Here is a 19,576-nt window from a genome sequence, read left to right as displayed (position 1 = left end):
GTTAAACTTAACGTTAACGTTAAGTACGACTAACTAACTTAATTAACGTAAGTTAAGTAACGTATAGTGTGTGTGTGTGTGTGTGTGTGTGTGTGTGTGTGTGTGTGTGTGTGTGTGTGTGTGTGTGTGTGTGTGTGTGAGAGCAGGATGTAAATTTGGAGCGGCAGAGAGAAAGGGGCAGACAGAGTGACATCACACCTTACGCGTGAAGTTACACCTAGTGACGCAGTCATGACAATACAACTGCAATTGTGAGGGATTGAAATCAATATTACATAAATCAGTGGACTAATGAGGAAGGCATTAGCAACAATTAATAATAAGCAAAACAACACAAATACCATTAAAAATAATCTCTCCCCTTTATTCGGACAAAATAATATTTTTGTTTCGGTTTGTGAAGGAAGCTGCTGTGCAAAGTTGATCGCCTTTTATTCAGGTCGTTACAGAGATCTGTAACTGTAGGAAATTACAGTGTATTTAATTTAGGGAGCAAAGCTCAACTTGCCTTGGATGACATCGGTTGAATGGACATGGTGCTTGGGGAGCGCTGGAGCTGAGTGTCGCTATCCATCTCATTGTTCTCAGTCATCATTGACACCGTAAAGTAAAGAGTCGTTGAGGACACACACAATTAAAAAAAACTCTTCAAACTGTCTCCAGTCGATAAGAAATATCGAGCTTTAGCCATATAAAAGCTTGGAAAAGTGTAACAGATCCACATCACAGGAATGTGTGCGCGCTGCGAGGTGGACGCCTTATGGCCATTAACTCTGCACAAACCGACTGCAGGTTGATTAAACACTTTCTAAACATAAACACACACCAGCTGTTTATATTTCACTCCTGCCATGCAAGGACAAGCATTCAGGATCCCGTATGGCGCCTTGGAAACTAAAATGTGACACAGTTCCGTCATACAGTTTCCCAAAAAAAAAAGATTGAAAGCAGAAAAACGTCGATGTGGAAAAAATATCTTAGTATGATTACATCCAAACAAAGCTTGTGATCTGGAAGGCGCTGGCTATTTATCCAAAGCGAACTGTGTCCTTCACCACTGCACAGACTTAAATTTAAGCGCAACCTGAGGCACGCCCTCTCGTGCGTCTGGGGCGCATGATTGGTCCAATTTTTACAACTCTACCAGGATTGATTTAGACATAATCAGGATTCACTGTCGTGGGCGGATGCTTATTTTAAGCCCAAATATAGACTACCTTTCAAATGGTAAGCAAGAGCTGTTTTTCTCTTTGAGGAAATTAGTCTTTTATAACAAAAGGATGTCTTTCTTTTTTGTAGCTTATCCTAATTGGTGAAAATCTAAATACTTACAACTGTAATTGCAACTAATTCCAACAGACTAAATATGATACAATTTGCCTTTTGTTAAAAAGCTATTATATAGAATACATAGGGTTAAATGGGTTTCAGAACACTGCAAAGCAAGCACACAGACACAACATGATGCAATACTAGAGATTAGAATGCTCCATTTTAGTCGACTAATTGGTTGTTTTTGTCTTAGACGACTACTTTTTTTTTATGCTGAATAACTTTGTCCAAGAAACCTATGAGCACATCTATAATATTTAAAGTGGTGCTTTGTCCCTTCTGGAAAATCTCTGTGATACAGATTTACATATGATAATATAAAGAAGAGTAGTTCTCTGATTATGTGACTCATTTCATTGTACTTGTCATGTTGACATTACATGACATGTTACTTGTTAGACGCTTTTATCCAAAGCGACTTCAATACTCAATCCTGCGGACAATCCCCACAGGAGCAATTTGGGGAGAAGTGTCTTGCCCAGGGACATAAACGACATGCTGACTGCAGTGGGGTTTGAACCTGTGACTCCCTGATCCGAACATCTATACGAACAACCCACTACACCACAGCCTCCATAGACCTCTGCTAACCAACTTGAGACCAATAAAACAGAAACTTAAACTTGATTTGTCGAAGAGAGGCTTCTAGTGACACCATATAAAAACAACATAAAATATGTCATTATTATGAATCAATGTCAGAAGAATGCTGAAGTAGTGACAGAAGAGGGTGGAGGACATTGATACAGGACTTTCTGCAGGCTGTACGAAGCTGTGAGTCACCATGGTCATTATTTCCTATAGCAGACCCATGACCCATGTGGGATGAGCTACTTTCAGTTTGTTTTTTGGGTGGGAAAATAAACACTGACTGTTTAAATGTATTCCGTGTCATTTCCCACCTGCCCTCGGAGGCACTGAATACTGAAGCTGTAATGCAGAGTTAAGGCTAGGCTATATTTTCTTTACATTATATATTTAAAGCAGCTACAACAAGGCTCAATGATTGCCGCCTCAAATGTCAAATTCAATCACATTGCCTACCTGTTTTCACCACCCTTCAGGGGGGCTTTTCCATTGATTGCCCCTTTAGAAGTCATCACATGAAAGAGAATGAAGCAATAGGGTGCAGTCACAGCTGCTGATTTTGGCATTAACACCGCTAAGGTATGAGGACAGGGATAGTTGATCTGATAGGAGCATTTTAAAGGTCAAAGCAAATACTGCAAAGAAATGGGATTAGAGTGTATATTTTTGTATCTAAGTCTGACATCAAAGTTCTCTCCAAACTGTCAGAAAGTGCTTGTGTGTGGGTGTGTTGGAGAAAAGAGACAGGAGGAAGACAAAGGGAAGGAGCCTCTGTTATCACGTTGATTATTGCTTCACAGCAAGGGCAGAGCAGATAGCAGAGTGACTGCTGAAGGGAACACTTTGTGAAGAAACAAAACAAAAAGCCAAGTCGAAAGTTTTCTAGCAGTGGCTTCGCCGTCAAAAATAAACCGAGACACAATGTCTTGGTGGGGCATTGTGTAGTGATCTGCCAGCGATTAAAGAAGAAAACACAGAAAAGTGAAATGCTGTAGGAAACACATTCAAATGTCTCCTACCTTTCATCCGCCATGTGATCCCCCAGGTGCCGGAACAAGGCTGGTAAAAATGAACATTAAGACGACAGTGGAAACACATTGCACACTCAGTGATTTGGAGACAAGGGAAACTAAAGGAGGATGAGACGAAGAAAATGAGTCCCATGCGGCGGAAGACAACTCCCAGCCATGACAGCAGTCGTCATGGTGCAGTAACAGGGCCGGAGCTGCTGCTTTTTCCACTGGAACAAATTGATCGTGATTGTTCATCTGTGATTTCACCTCAGAAATGTGTACGTAAGCAAACACAGAATTGACTAAATGTTCATATGGACGCTTGACTATTGTTTTAAATGGACTAGACAAAAAATCTTCTATTACCCAAGTGCAAGTTCTAATCCTACAATATATTTTCATCTTTATAACTGAAAGGAAAAGTAAAGCATGTCCACTTGTGTGTTCTGATGTGGCTTATTTGGTCCTCAATATCAAATGTACCCTGCTGTGGCAAGAAGAAAGAAATTGTAACAGCAATCAACACATAAACCCTTATTTAACAAACATTGCAGTTGTGGTTTTGTTGAATAGAAATAAAAACGTTTACAGTGTACATGTTTTTATAAAGAATTTGAAGGTTAAAGTTCACAAGAATATGTATATTAACAAACTATTCACCTCGATCATTTTATTTCAAATAAACCATGTATAGCAGTTTGGGAACTGGAGGTTTAACTCACTTTAACCCTGACTAAAGAAAATCAATTGGACTAATTAAATAAGCTGACAGACCCTGAACCCTGCCTCCAGCTGGCCTGAGATCAGACCTGCAGTGATGGAGTGAGCATTACAACTGAGTCATTGCTGCCATCTGCTGTCAGACAACCAGAAACGACCGTTAGCTGTGAATTGAGAACAAGTTCAACACCAGAGAGAAATCCAGACGTCTTAATAATATAGGTATATATTTATTTATTTATTCATACGTACATATTCATTTATATCGGTTAATAAAAAAAGAAAGAAAAAAAAGGAAAAGATTTACAGTAATTATATGAGCTACAGTCATTGTCAAAATTGTTTTTGAATTTTCTCAGGTGTCAATTTCGGATGAACACACACCTTGGATTCATCTCTTGTCCTCTGTCCTCACTCCAGTGTTTGTTTTATGTCCCAAACACATCCAGAGCACAGAATCTCAACCTCCGAATGAACAGGTGGAAGGTCTGACAGAAGGACGAAGCGGTGTTTGATACTGTGAGGAAAAATAAGTTTGCTTTGTAGAGCCTGTAGTGTATACTGTACCATGAAAAGACTGATATAACATTTCTTTTGTTCATATAAAACCATCCGGAGCAGGTCAAAGATGACCTGTAATCCCTTCAATGTGTCGGACTTGTTTGAGCACCAGTGTAAGGAGCACTGCAACAAACAGTGCACGCTAAGGGTTTTAACAACCAGGCTCACAGTCTGTAATCCTGCGAACCTCTCCTTTTTCCTCCAGTTAACCTCCTTAACCCCAAAGGCAAGTGACAGAATACATTACATATATCCGCCATCTTGACTCTAAATTGTTCCCTAATCTCCCGTAAACCCCCATTCAAACAAAACAGATTAGACTGGATTACACTGAATCATCGCGGTTTGTATTATTCCGCCTGCTGAAGCCGCCAGATCTCAAAGTGAATAGAACAGTCATTATAGATTTAGTTTTTGGGCAGGGTGCATTTTGAGAGGGCAAGGCATAAAATGAAGGTCAGCGTGCATATGGGAGAAAAATCTGAATCTGCTAATGTGGCAAACTATGCCTGAAAAGCCATCCTGACGACTTCCCCTTGATGGAAACATACAATAAGAAGAACCTACATCATACATATATGTCATTGTGAACCCCTTCTCAACTCACATTTAAAAAAAATCCAACTCAGATTTGAACATTTATTACAATTGCACTGGCTCCAACACTTCCCCTAGACAAAGGCTACACTCTGGACATTTAGTAACAATAAACTCTGAATAAAAACACAAACACCATCAGATCAAAACTGAGGACTGGAAGAGGGCTCAAACTCAACTTGGAGACACTGAACTCATGACTTCAAACACAAAGCAGGCGCAATCCAAACCACACCAAAACAGAACTGCGAAAGAAGAGAAAAAAAAAGGTGGAGGAAATCAGAAAGAAAAGCAGTAAAAGACACATTTATAAAAAGAAAATTGGAAGAAAATGAGACAGAATAAAGCAGGTGCAAGTGCAGGAGAAGATAATCCATAAGAAAAAGGCTTCAATACTTCATAGGGCGTGGCTCCGAAGTCCATTATCGCCCTCCGATGAGACAAAAATCATTCTATCATATCTGTCAGTAGGCCAGAATTGTGCGCTCAAGATTCAGTTGACTTCCTCCTTCAGTGACTGATCTGGTCTATACATCGGGCAGCGTCACAGCTGGCAGGGTGTCACACGCTGCAAGTCCTCATGGGAGGCGAAAAGTCCCCGATGCATCCCGTCACCGCTGCACACCACTTCCTCGTCATCAGAATCGTCACCAATGCAAAAACAAGATCAACTAAATGAAATCAAACTTACTGAAAATAAACGTACTTGGATTGTTTTCAGTTGGCCTTTTCTTTCCATTCTTCTCGTCTGACAACATGAATGTCAGACTTTTTTTTTTCTCCAGTCAAAAGAGCGTCTGTTTCTGCTGTTGACAGAATCTTTCAGAGTCCAGTCACAGTCAGTTCTTCTGTCAAACTCCAGATTAAGTGACGGCTCATTTTGATGGTCCATTAAGCGCCAGCACATATCTCGAAGACACTTTACCCAGCATGTGTGAGCGTCGCCATAGTTCCCTCGGAAAGACCCACTGACAGAAACCTCTGCCCTGACCTCATAACATCATCTGTCGTTTAGCTGGCTTTGACTCTCGGACTCCGCAGTCCAAATATATTTACAATTCGATTTTAAAAAACTAGAGGTGTTACATGCAACATTTGGCATCTTTTCGAGACCCAACTTGTGAGTCTTAATTGGGGTCCATTTTTAGAAAAATATTAAACTTTGTCTTTTTTCCTCTTCAGTATATTGAAGCATCTGATTGTAACAGAGAGACAGAGAGAGGCGAGGGTACGGGTGTAGCAAGCTCAGTGTTTGCATGGAGATTTGTAGTTGTGTGTGTTGTTAGTAGAATGACAGTCTGAGATGGTCATCTTTTTAAAGTGTCTCATCCTTGCTTTACTGTAAGTGCAAATAGCTGCAAGTCTTTTTTTTAAATCACAAAAATAGGCTTTCTGCTGCTTTCTATGTGTGTGTTGGAGGTGTCGGCAGTTTACTAGCTGCATCGCTGCTCTTTTCGACATAAACTGCAGAACAAAGCTAACACGGGATCTACTCAAGTGCAGTTCCCGTCTAGAGGTAGCTGTTAACACTGAGGGAAGGATTTGTGAGAGGTTAAGAGAGCTTTTTCAATTTTCTGTTTAAAGGCTATGACTGTAATCTGTCTCAAAGTGCTAAATAAGTAGTATCACTCTTCTCAAATACAGAACGACGGTTTTTGGATTTGAATATTATTATTTACTTTATATGATTGAGAGTTAAAACCCTTGAACAGTAGGGACCGCATTGTATTTGATATAACCCTCTTTGTAATAGTGGTTTGTCCACTGATCACAGACCAGGAATGTTGTGACATTCTTCGAAGAGTAAATCTGTGTGTTTAAATGTGTGTGTGCACATCGGAGAGTCAGCTGTGCATGACCTGTATTTGTGTTTGAGGAGAGATTGGGGAATGTTTTTTGGGGGAAAGTTACCCAAGATCTTGTAGAGTGTTTCGGCTCTCTCCCTCTCTCTGCAGCTCAAAAGGGTGGTGGGGCGGGGGGGGCACACCAGCACGTACTCTGACGGGGTGCCAGGAGGAGGACAGCAGGTCAGGGGTCAAGTGACGAGCTGCGGGGAGCGTGTTCGAGGGAATGGGAAGGGGGGGGGGATGTTGTCTTTACATCATAGCAGGACGCAACAGCGGCAAAACCTCTGACGGCTGCCCCCGACGGAGGGGGGCGGAGTGACGGGGGCAAAGTACGCATGCACTTTGATGTTAGGCAGATGGGTCTAGAGAGAGAGAAAATAATGAAAAATGTCTTAATAGATTGTACAAATACTTGAAATACAAACATTCCACTCACTTGATTCATCACTGTTTGGGTGGAGAGCCGACTGAGTTTAATTTGGATAAAGTGGAATGAATCTTTGACATCTAAAACTCTGTTGCTTCCCTTACCAGACTGATGGAAACAGATATGTCTTCATAAAAATCAATCTTTGTTTTGAAGCTGAAATTATAGGCCATCTTGAATTTCATGCATCATTTAAATCACTACTACTACCCAGGAAGTTAGTTGCTCCACACCCAACTGACTATAAATATATTCCTCTAAATAGTTTGTACTTTCAACACACTTTCATTAATAAGTTGCCTTATTGAGTTTCCTTTAAAACACAACACATTTTGAATACATTATGTGTTGCAGCACGGAGCTTACACAGGTTATAAGGTTGAGAGGTGATAAGCTGTTTTGGTAAAGGACTTCTTTACTTCAATTAATAACCTTCCATAGTCCAAAACTAGCCTGGATATTTGAGCCTGAACTCACAACCAATGGGCAGTTAGGGTTACAACATCATTACCTTAAAAAAAGGCAATTAAAACATACGATCACTGGTCAATGAAAACAACCTTGCACCAAAATTGAGGTTCACAAATGTGGCGCTTACAGTACATTCTAGATATGAATCAGCGCTTTCTCACTAATGTCAGTCCACACAACTCACCCTTAGTCTCTTGATGCCTGCGCGGGTGATCTGCTGGCAGTCGTAGAGCTCGATGCGGTCCAGACTGTGGCAGCTCTTCAGGTGCTCCAGCGAGGCGTCTGTGATGAGGGGGCAGTTGTCCAGCTCGATCACCTCCAAGCGGTCGTGAGCGCAGGGGCCGCCGCCCAGGTGTCTGATGCCGTCATCCGTGATCAGCTCGCAGTGAGACAGGCTCTACAGGAGGACCAACAAAGGAGCTTCATTACTCAGCTGTCTGCCAGAACAAGATGTGCTGGGGTTTGGGTAAATGCTACAGGAGTAGCTAATGACACTCACCAGGACTTGCAAACGAGGACAGTGGATAGACAGCTGGATGAGTGTTCCATCCGTGATCTGAGGAGACAGAAAAAGACAAATGTCACAGCTGCAGTCTTCGTGCAACAGCGGCGGGAAACGTATTTGTGTTGCTGGGTTTGTTTACTTACCTGCACACATTCTTCTAAATCCATTTTCTCAAGCTCATGACAATTCTGCAGCAGAGAAAGTGACAAACAGAGGGGAATGTCTGATATAGCGTTGGGAATGTGGAAATATTTTGTTTTCAAGATGATTTTGGAATGAAAGCAAATGAGACATCATCTTCAAATGTGTGTTCATTAAGTCTTTGCATGTAACCAAGATGGCACACTCACCCTTGCTAATGTAGTGAAGCCCACGTCTGTAAGCTGAGAGCAGCGAGCCACTTCTAGTATTCTGAAATGAGAAAAAGAGGAGCAGAGAGTTATTCAATAGCACTACTTACAGTCTGGTAATCTATCAGGATCTACTGTAGTATCGCTTGAGATAGCTTTACTGCAGAAAGGCCAATGTTTGTATTCTTAGCCATCAGATTCTTATTCTCCATGCTTCAATTTTATGGCAGGATTATCAATGACCTCTGCAAAGGAGGTCATTGATCATAATTGCCTGTTTGTCAGAAGGATTGCAGAAAAAACTGGCCAGATTTTTCATGAAACTTGGTTAAACAGTGTAGCATGGGCCAAGAAAGAAAAACACATCAATTTGCAGCTGATTGAAATCACAGAGCAGATACACACATTATTTGTCACTTATTTAGACAGCCTTCAATGAGGTCTGCGTGTAATTAGTGAATTCCCTTCTTGTTAAGAGTTTTTATTACAAATATTCGACAATGACAAAAACATCCTTCCCTGAAAGCAATTCAATCATATATTAAGTGTTAAAAACTTGTTAGCACGAATCAAAAATGCAAGAGAGAATAACAAAATTAAGTGGATTTTTTTCCAACATTTCAGACAAGTCAAAGAAAGCTATCAGTTTTCAAGGATCTAGAGTTTCAATCAGAATACTTTAATTTAATATATAGTCCTCAAGTAAAACTGCGTTACAGCGTAAAGACAATAATGACTCAATAAAATAATCTGATTTTCAGAATAAATGTAAAGAAATAATCCACATGTGCAGTGTCTAGGAAGTGGTGCGTGCCTCAGTATGAGGAACAGTGTGTATGTGTTTGAATTGACCTGAGGCGAGGGCAGTTCTGTCCCAGGGCGTGCAGGATGGCGTCTGTGATGTTGGCGCAGCCCGACACACACAGAGACTGCAGGCGGTGACTGCCCCTGCAGATTGTGATGAGGCCCTCATCTGTGATCTGCTGCTCACAGAAAAACAAGAGTGGTGTTTGTGAGACACTTAAATCTAAAGGGTAGATGAGAAAACTTTTCCTGTTCATAAAAGTAGCTATTTGTAATATAACATATTTATTCATGAATACCATCTCCACACTCAGCAAATGAGAGCAATTTCTTTTTCCTTGCATTTTTAGTTTCAAGCATAGCTCAAGAAAACTCTTTGGAGATCAGGCCGAGGATAGATAGGTGAGAAAAAGCTAGGCAAGGGAAAGGGAAGAGAAGGAACATCTGGGACAAGAGGAGATGATGAGATCCTAAGGTGTGAGATGAGGAGAAGATGGAGAGATGAAGAGCATTCAGGAGGTGCTGAAGGAGGGGGGTTTTGAAGATGGGCACCGCCAGAGAAATATATACTCGTTGTGTGGATTATAGGCTGTAACAGCTGGAAGTCCACAATGAGATTGGAGTTGAAAGGCACATTGTGTACTTGGTTAATAATTTAACAGACGAGCATTCAATTTGAAAAATGTCAGTGAAATTGCAAAAAAAAAGGACGTTCTCCACCTTCATCTTCTCGCCTTGTTGTCTGTACTTACTGAACATGTCTGCAGGTTTAGTGTGACCAGCTCCGGACAGTGAGCCCCGATGTGCTTCAGAGCCTCGTCCTCTAACTGGGGGGGGGGGGGGGGGAGGGGGGGAATGCAGAGAAAGACAGAGGGCGAACATTCATTAATGTTTGGTACTTTGATAATACATTTAGTACTATTATTATTTGGTAAATGTATCATCATCATCATCATCATCATCATCATCATCCAACATTGTCTATTCAGGGAACTAGCATTGCCCTCTTTTACAGCAAAGACATGATTTCACATTCATATGGGCCAAAAGGAAATATCGTGTATGATACAAATCTAAGTAGTAGCTTTAAAGTGAAGATAAACTCTAATTGAATAAATAGCAGACGTGTCTGGCAAGAAAGATATACACTACAGCAATAAAAACGGTAAGATTGTTAAATAACACATTGTATTGATAAGCCAGTCTGCCTAAAAAGGAAGGAAATACAACAATGGCAATAACATGTACCAAAAAAAATCTAACAAACCAACATATAAGGATTATCACACCTAACCACTCTACTGTCACTGATATAAAGAGTTGTTCTATAAACAAACACATCTCGATTCAACACAATATAATTGAACAAACGTTAAAATGACTGTTAGGTTGAATCGACGGCTCTGGCAACACAGCCTCTGTTGTGATTTGTTTTGTCCTTTAAATAGATTATTTGTGACAACCCTAAATACATATGTGGTTGTATTTCCACACTGCAGTGTTGACTGTTAATAGAACCGGATGGTGCTATATGAAGGCGTTCACATTTGCTGTAAACAGTGTCTGGCATGGCGTTCCTCAGAAATACTCTATTGCACAGGAAGTGTTTGCAGTAGCAGCAACTGGTTGTATTAGAACGAAAATAAGAGGAACTTGGTAGTTGGTGAGATAAGTGATGGCCGCTATGAAGAAATGTACAAAAACCGTTGAGTGCTGCGCTGAACAGTTTTCCAATATCGGCTAAGGTTACTCATAATGTATTTTATATAAAATGTTTAAATTCAAAGCTCAATCAAGAACTTAACTAAATCAAGGGCTCCTAAAAAGTACATTTGTGAAAAAAAGAAAACAATCCTACAATAATTAAACATTAAAAACCAATATTAAAATGATCTTGTTGGTAGAATACCATTTTAGGCCAGGACTTCTCTGCAGCACCAAAATACTTTCAGATATTTTGACAAATATTGCGCTTAATGTGATTCAGATATTGGGATTTCGATAACATTTTGATTAAGATTCAAGATTCAAGGCTTTATTGTCATATGCACAGTAGCTACAGTGTAGGTATGGCAATGAACAACTTAAGTCCCAGGCTCCTCCAACATTAATATATATAGGACATAAAACAGATAAAACCAATACAAATAGGGGCAGGAATAACAGAATAGAAATAATTGGGCATACCTGTGTGCATCCCTTGAGGAAAAGGCCTTTGAGCCCAGGACAGCAGCGCACCAGGGCCTGGATGCCGTCCTTGGTGACCTGATCACACCAGGAGATGTTGAGCTGCTCCAGCAGGGGACAGCCCTCACTGACAAGAGGAAATAAGGAAAGGTCAGGAAAGAAGATGGAAACAAAACCAGACGAAGATCGCAAAACAAGAACACAGCAATGAGAGAGGGAGAGAATATACAGGACAGAATTTACACAGAAAGTACACAATGTGAGGGAAATCTGACAAACCTTTTGTGCAAACTAAATACACTAGGATTGTAAAGTATGGGAGTATTTCATTAAAGCTGATTTGTTACAATTGTGGGTTGAACAAAGGACATAAATGAGGGATGTAAGCTTGTATCCGAGTGTTGAATTAGGGTGTTTTAGATGTTGTAAATGCAGTGGAAGTGTACAACACAATGTTGACCGTACACACCTGAGAGCTTTGAGTGACAGGTTGGTGATTGAGGTACAGGAGGCGAGGTCCAGGTGCTTCAGCTTTGGACAGAACTTACTGAGGCTATTACACGTGCTGCAGAGGAGAAAGACAATGAGCCACTTCAAGCAGAAGTAATAATAATAATAACGTTTATTATAGCTAATATCAAAACCAGTTTAACAATGTGCTTTACAATTAACCTATAGACCAGGGGTGTCCAAACTACAGCCCGGGGGCCAAATGCGGCCCGCGACCCATTTTGAAACGAACCTCAGCGAATTCAAATAGTATAATGAAATATGGCCCACAAATTAAACTGGTGCTTGTCATATATTGTACTAATTAAATATATATGTATATATATCGAAGTATTCATGTGTGCGCACTTTTCAAATAAATTCAATCAATTAAAGTTGGAAACATTTTCAAACTAATCTTAGTTCATATAAAAAGCCCAATCACTTACTTGCATAACAAATCTTTTTATAAGCAATCTGAAGCTTCTGAAGCTTCTGTTTTAAGGGATGATCTGCAAAAATAAATGAAACCCTATGGAGAGCTGTGATGTAGGCTGTTGTGTTTCTTACAGCATTTTCAAGTATCAAGCTTAATTTACCTACATTTGATTGATTTTGCTAACTTATAACTTAGCATATGAGGCAATATACCTCACCTCTAGTGAGTGGCCTAGCCTTCATATATCTTTGTGTATGTGGCCCTCGGTGAAAAAAGTTTTGAGACCCCTGATATAGACACAACAAGATACACAATAGTTTTCAAATAACTAGGCAAGAACTTACTAATACACATAATAAATACACATAAGAAGATCTGTAGAATTCATCAGACAGCCTTTCAAAAGACACATAAGCATACCTGTCAGTGATTTTGGTGCAGCCGTTCAGACTAAGCAGCTCGATGTTCCTGCAGTTCTGCGAGAAAGTCCTACGGAGAAAAAACACTGTTCATGTGATGTCAGTTACACAGAACTCGCTGGTGTCGCTCCCCCCAGACTCTGAACTAGAACTAAGATTTCTGTCAGGCCATGTCCTCTCCAAACTCACCTCAGGGCGCTGTCACCCACACCCAGACACCCCCGCAGGCTCAGCTTCCTGAGGAACCCACCACATCGCTTCGAGATGTTCTCCACCACCCGGCCCTGCAACCAAAAACAATTATTTCAGCCGACTGTATCTGCTTCTAAACCTCAACTTAAAGTAATAACATAGCAAATAAAAACATTCCCTTCAAAAACTATTACTTTAAAATCAACTACTCACCCAGTGTTACCTTGAACTCTTAAAGAGAACTTGTTTTTTCCAGCATGACTCCACGTTGAATAAAGAATCCAAAGACGTATTGAATTCAGATAAATGGGGGCCACGTTTAAGAAGAGCAAAACTAATATCACCAAATCCGTTTACAAACAATAGATATCCAAGTCTCATTTATCTCCACAGAAACAGTGTCAAGCTTGCAGAGACGTGCTACAAGTACTGTAGTGAGAATAGAATCAAATAATAAGGTTTTAGAAAAATACATGTGTTTAGGAAGTAGTGAGCATAGGACTAAGTACGTAGGACTTTGTTTATACGCTCGAGATTGTGGGGGTGTTAGTGAAAGGATGTTTTGCGAAAGATTTGTAAAACACGGACCCCATTTACTTCAATTCATCAAAAGACTTCTTTGTTTTTTGATTCTTCGACCTCTTTTAGTGAGAAACGTTTTTCTTCACAAATCAAGGTAACACAGGGTGAGTCACTGGTATACCAACGATCATGTTGGGCTTGAGTACTCCTTTTAGCGTGAAGGGAAGAGTAAATAACAAGGACTGAAGTTAAAGGTAGGAGTAAAGTAAATGAAGATCAGATTTACTCACCTCAATGTCCCTCTGAAAGTCGAAGAGGTCGATGCGTTGCCAGTTGCTGCCATCCAAGGCCAGAACGTTCCAGGACTGAGAGCAGGGGGGAAGAAACAGACGTTTAGGGTCAAGTTTGTTCTCAAACATACCACATACACACACTAAAACACACAGACACAGTCACGCACATATGCATACCCACACATGGATACACACACCTGGTGAACACAGACTCACCCGTGAGACCTGGGCACAGCGACAGAGTGTCACCACATCCAGAAAGGAGAAGATTCTGGAAGACAGAAAGGGACGGTTTACAGACCCTGATTCCAGCTACGAGAAGCTTCCTCTTTAGAGTAAACCGCCCAACTCAACCCTGCTTCTGCTCACCCTCACAACACACGGGTGTCAGTAAAACAGCTAATATTGTCTTTGACTAAAAATGTATGTACCCTGTTTGTAAGAGAGATGTGTTTATTCAAAGAGAGGGACCTGGAGAGGAAGACACGCAATCTGCTTCTAAGCAATAGAGCTGGAAACTTACTATAAGCTTCGCTCAATGCAGCAAAACCTGTGTTAGTGTTGAGACAGGGATGCAGTGAGTCCCGTTGCAGCCTGCCAGCCTCACAAATCAGGGTGATGAACCTGGCCCACAGCACAGGCAGCTGGGCTGACGAGGCCGAGGCTGGAGTTATGGCCTTCATTTGCTGTGTGCTCTTGGGCTCTTGGATTTTATTTATATTTTTTAGCCTGAACTTGATTTCAATGCTTTATAGGCATCTGTTTTTAATTACAATGTGACTGTAGTAGGGTGGGGAACGAGGGGAAACTTGCATCTCAGTGGTTAGTTTAGTTAAAAATATTTGCTAAGGGGCATGTAAACACAACAGTATATGTTTGTGAAAGAAATGCACAACATTTGGAGGTTGTTGAGAAGGAGCGTAGTGCAAGGCCAATTGTGCTTTTGTGCATGATTGGATGTGCCGTTTGGGAATGTAGGAAGGGAGGGGAGTATACAATAATGCCATTTTCACTTGACAAAAGCCCTAAAGAGATTCTGATTTAAGTGTTTTGAAATGTCACTCACCGTAATAACAGCTCCTTGGGCAGCTTCTTATTGATGACCGCCTCATCACTATTTGTGAACATCTGAAAGGTTGCAGAGGATAATATTAGTCCTGGTAGGCAGGGCCCCCTCTATCCAATCGCCTCACAAAAGGACAACCCCAGCATAAAAACAAAGAGACATTTTCTAGAAGCAAAATCAGTGCAACATCCATATTTTCCCCATGATTCCGGTGTTGTTTATACTGTTACATTTCCATCAGTATTTACTGAGGATTTACCCTGGAATTAGTTACAATATATAGTTTGAGAGTCTACAACAAATTGGTCCACATTCTTCAAACAGAAGGCATTTCCACACAAATCATTGTATGTTGTTTCAGCAAATACAGGTCCTTGACCCACAGAAAAAGCCTAAGTACACAGAAGCATGTATCAAGATCCAGATACTTAAATACACACACAGTTATTGATGACTAGGGTTTCCATAATTTGTAAGCTGGATTTGCAGAACTAAGACAGTCATTCACAGAGTCGCAAGAAGGCAAATAAAGCAACATCTGGCCAAATGCATTTTCCTCCATAGATTATTTGGAAGATAAATCTAAACAGGGGACAGAGTAATTGAGAGGCGGGGGCTTAAGTGTGTAAATAAAACATGCACATGATATTTACAAGAGGTAAACATCTGTGTCTACATCAACAAGGAATTAGCATGTTCTTATTTGCGCAATTCTTTACAGTTACAAATATGAAGCATCCATGATCCCAAAATAAAAAATTAAAAAATGGATTGTGTAAATACATTGATTCATGGGTATTAACATAATTTACTGTGTGCCTTTTTTATTATAGGTGTCTGTCCTTAAACCTTATTCACAATAGTTTCTGATTTTGAGGGACTTACACAAATTCTATTCATCAGCTCATAAAAACAAACTGACAGGTGTGCCGTTTTAGAAATCCAGCCTTCTCTGGGTCATAGCCTTTCTATGTCTCTCTGATAAAAAGACAAACTCCACAAAATCACAGCTGTCTAGGGTCTGCCTGCCAGCGCAGACGTTTGAAATTGTGACGAGGTATAAAGGACAGACATTTCACATTTGGATTTAGGGCAAATTGACTGACAGCTCGCCTTCCACAGCGCTACTTTGTGGCCAAATAATCCAGGGCCATTTCCAAAGAAGCAGATGCGCATGGTCGACAGGCATACACTGTCCCCTTTTGTAATCTAACAAAAAATGAACCTGATCCTGCATGAATGCAGAGCATTATGTTTTCTCCACTGGTCAGCTATAGCTAGTGAAGCAGGCCTGGCAGGAGGTAGAAAACTGGGTGAGCTGTAACCGCCAGCTAGAGATTATTGTAAAGCAAAACACAAAGTGAATATATCTTTTGGAAAAATCGTTTTGTATGTTTTCGCTTGAGATTCTGACACAAACTAATGTAAATGAATTCCTATTTATTTTTCAGAAATAGAATTAGGGATCATTAATGCCCGTCAACTTTTCAGAGGGCTGTATTCTTTTGTTTAGAGCTGGTATTCATCATATCACTATCTGCTGCAGAGCAGTAAAGCCAGACAAAGTGCAAGAGGAAGTTTCTGGAAATGCCTGCTAAAATAAAACTCTCCCCACAAAGAGTTTAGAAATTGCTTTTGTAACTATTTGATCTCAAGTCTCAGGCTTCGGGCTTTTTACAATTAGACTACTGGGCTAACTCTGGACAAGTGAAATAAGCCAAAAGGATGTATTGTGTTTTAATCCTATATGTTTCAACTACTTTGAAGCCTAGATACATTGCATTTCTTTTCAAAATCAACCAAATAAGAATAAGCATTGTCTTTGACAAATAAACTAAGAAATATATGACATATTTACCTTTTAAAAAAGGTAAAATGTCAGATCAATCATTCCATTAAACATTTCACAGACTGCATGAGTTTCTCAGATAAACTTATACACAATTTTAAGTTTTGTTATCAAAGATTTGTAACAGACACTCAATGTTATACTTAGATACCCTATGAGATCCGACCCAACCAATTGAGAAGTAATTTATTCCTGATGGACTTTTAAACTTGTTCACATTATGTTTATTATTTACTGCCCCAATGGAGACATCACTGTTTTATAATGTCTACATATACTGACTAGGATTAATACAGGATGATACATACATATTAGAAATAGTATATGGACAATGTTTTTTTTTTCTAAAGCAAAGTGAAGGGAGCTGATTTGTAAAATGTATACTCGAAAGTATACATAATTAAAACCACATTTACCGCTAAACCAATACTAGGAGACTACGAAAAAAAGAGTGGTGTTTTCTCCCACGAAAAATCTTTAAAACAGGTACCTCAAATAAAAAAAAAATTAAAAGATGTACCCATTTTAATTTGAAGTCTAGTTCGTGGCACTTCCGGTTTCCTACCCCAAATCCCCTTAACTTGACACAGCAGCTCTACCGCAGCTGTCGGGCCAGAAGGTAACGGCCTGAATCTTCCGAGTAGTCAGCTGTTGCACCGTTAAAAATAAATAAAACCACACACAAATCCCACGCTAGTCGGGGATTAGACAACACCAAGTGCACAGGCCACGCCGCCCAATGTCACCGGCCGGATCCAAAGCGTTTGAGTGCAAGTTTCACCAACATATTCAGCTACGCTTCTTGCGGCTGCGACACAAAGTTTACTCAATGGTAAATGCTACATAACACCGTAGCATATGTGTGTAGCTTCAATGTGGCCCTGGTGCTATCATAACAGGTTATGGTGTGTTACATCGGGGTGGTTTGGGCCTATTTGTTGATAGTGTCCGTGCTAACAGGGGGTTCATGTAGCAGTCACTACCCGAGGCCCCCACAACCGCAGCGGCCATTCACAACAATACGGCTCGACAGACTCCCCAACAAATAAAGTCGGTAAATAATCACACCCTGGCATATATGAAGAACATAATAAAACTGCTTCTTAGAAAAGTGAAGCCAACACATTTCTTCTTAATACATATGTTGATGTCTGCCGGAGGCGAGCTGTCCTCGGCGTGCTTAGTGTCTTTGTTTTGACGGCGAAACGAGTGGAACATTTGAGGTCCTTTAAAGCCCTCTCATTCATCGATTAACAGTCGGGTATGCTAACTGATAATAGCGACACGAGTCCTGAACGACATAACATGCCATGCTTAGGATATGTTGTTTGAACAAAACAACAGCATTTGACCTAATCCCAAACATTGACTGCGGAAGCTGCATCAACAGCCTCACCATAAGCGCAGTTTTACAATAAATACAGCGACAGCCTCAGTGTAGGCCCATATCCTAACTTGTTAAACAGCTACGTTGAATGCGTGTCAGTGACTGTCAGGTAATGTTGATGGTTAGCTCACCTCAAACCGACTCCGCGAAACACCGTTTACCTCCTTCCCCATGTCGGACACTGGTGGTTACCGACTCAATGGATTCGGTGCAGGCGAAGTAAAATACAGACACGGGCCGTCTTCCGCCGATTCCCCTCCACGACTATCATGCTACCGTCCTCTCAGTGGGGTGCGATGTCGTTGTTGTTTTTCGGCCTGTAAAACAAACGTCAATACCTCTTATTTTTGATGAAAAGAATATCAGCTACAGGCAGCAGACAGCCAATAAGCCACTTCTCTTATCTGCTTGCTTCGCCCTCACCTCCTCCCCCTCCTCTCCCCTACACAGCTTCCCATCCATCCACACAAAAGACCGAAAGGAATAGGACCTGGCAGCCTAAAATGGAGCAGGTCTTACGCCTACATCTCTTTAAAAATAATAAATATAAAGACATTGCACCGAGGCATGTATAGGCCTATTTCACAATGCACACGGGTGACTCTGGCTACTTACTTGCTGGGTGCTCCTTAAAACCAAAGCTCGCAGTGCGGGTCCAGTAGGCTACAAGCTCATATGAGCAAAGATAAATATCAAAGTGGGGTGTCAACCTTTCTACAGCCCACGTAGCACGAATGCCTGGCTAGAGGCAACAGGTTTTCAGAGCTATGTTACATTAATTTAGTTTTATCCCAGGTGGTCGGTATAAATTGCCTCCCCTGAAGACAAAGAAAGACAAGTTAAATTACTTGGGCATATAGTCTGTGATCTCTTTCAGACAGCCTTCCTCTAATAATAAATAGCGCTTTTAATGTCGTTTACACTAGAAGGCCCTGTCATAGAAGTGTACAACAAAGCGCTCATAATTTTTATCACAATTACATGTGTGTGCTATATCGAGCACATAAGCAAACAATTGTTCCTATTAAGACACACTTACCATATCAATGACTTAGAGTATATTATTAACTCTTATTTATTCTATTGCATTCATTGTAACTTTGTTATTATTGTAGAAAACACCACTTCCTTGTTTTTCATTGGACACGCCCCAGTTTGACAGTGGAGCCAATCAGCATCCATGATGGCTGCTCGTCATTCTGCGTATTCGAACCAAGGAACATGCTTGACAGTTGACAACAGTGCTTTAAACGTGGAACCTACTTTCGTTGTTATTGCACTTATTGTTACAATTAAGAAAACGCTCTTATAATCACATAAGAAATCATTCATAACAGCAAAAAACATTGCAACCTTGAGGGTTGATAATGTGTTATCCTCAACACATTGAATAATAGCATTACAAAATTGTACAAAACATGTATCTGGCTAACTTATTGATCTCAAGATGGGTGTTCCTTGATTATACATTTGAATTTTATTTAAGAAAATAATAAGAAATGATTAGCATATTTGTAG

General features: G+C 40.5%; 2 protein-coding genes across 7 annotated transcripts in view; both read right to left on the bottom strand.

The window, feature by feature from the left end:
* Positions 1-2,965, bottom strand: part of LOC104949156 (SH3 and cysteine-rich domain-containing protein 2-like) — a 25,315-nt gene extending 22,350 nt beyond the window's left edge. For 2 of the 3 annotated variants that reach the window (XM_010775451.1, XM_010775453.1), the window contains exon 1: positions 509-1,023. In XM_010775451.1, coding sequence (XP_010773753.1) covers positions 509-595 — 87 coding nt within the window. In that variant the 5' untranslated portion in view covers positions 596-1,023. Of the gene's footprint in view, positions 1-508; positions 1,024-2,939 lie in introns of those variants that run through there. The other variant, XM_010775452.1, reaches the window with a different exon arrangement.
* Positions 2,966-4,839: 1,874 nt separating this feature from the next.
* On the bottom strand, positions 4,840-19,175 carry fbxl20 (F-box and leucine-rich repeat protein 20). Of its 4 annotated transcripts, none has more exons than XM_010775449.1 (16): positions 19,098-19,175; positions 18,190-18,375; positions 14,823-14,884; positions 13,973-14,027; positions 13,754-13,828; positions 12,939-13,033; positions 12,751-12,819; positions 11,872-11,967; positions 11,403-11,529; positions 9,968-10,042; positions 9,264-9,394; positions 8,412-8,472; positions 8,205-8,249; positions 8,056-8,112; positions 7,741-7,953; positions 4,840-7,020 (listed from the first exon to the last, which is right to left on the bottom strand). In XM_010775449.1, the coding sequence occupies exons 2-16, from the start codon at positions 18,229-18,231 to the stop codon at positions 6,913-6,915; spliced, it is 1,311 nt and encodes a 436-aa protein (XP_010773751.1). In that variant the 5' UTR covers positions 18,232-18,375; positions 19,098-19,175; the 3' UTR covers positions 4,840-6,912. The 4 variants fall into 4 exon arrangements, with proteins under 4 accessions (XP_010773751.1, XP_010773750.1, XP_010773752.1 ...); XM_010775448.1 differs by lacking the exon at positions 19,098-19,175 and adding an exon at positions 18,674-18,775; XM_010775450.1 differs by lacking the exon at positions 19,098-19,175 and adding an exon at positions 18,482-18,500.
* Positions 19,176-19,576: the final 401 nt, after the last annotated feature.

This window comes from Notothenia coriiceps, unplaced genomic scaffold (assembly GCF_000735185.1).
Source record: "Notothenia coriiceps isolate Sejong01 unplaced genomic scaffold, NC01 NC01_scaffold00015781, whole genome shotgun sequence".
Lineage (NCBI taxonomy): Eukaryota > Metazoa > Chordata > Actinopteri > Perciformes > Nototheniidae > Notothenia > Notothenia coriiceps.
This window is presented reverse-complemented; position numbering and strand designations above follow the sequence as displayed.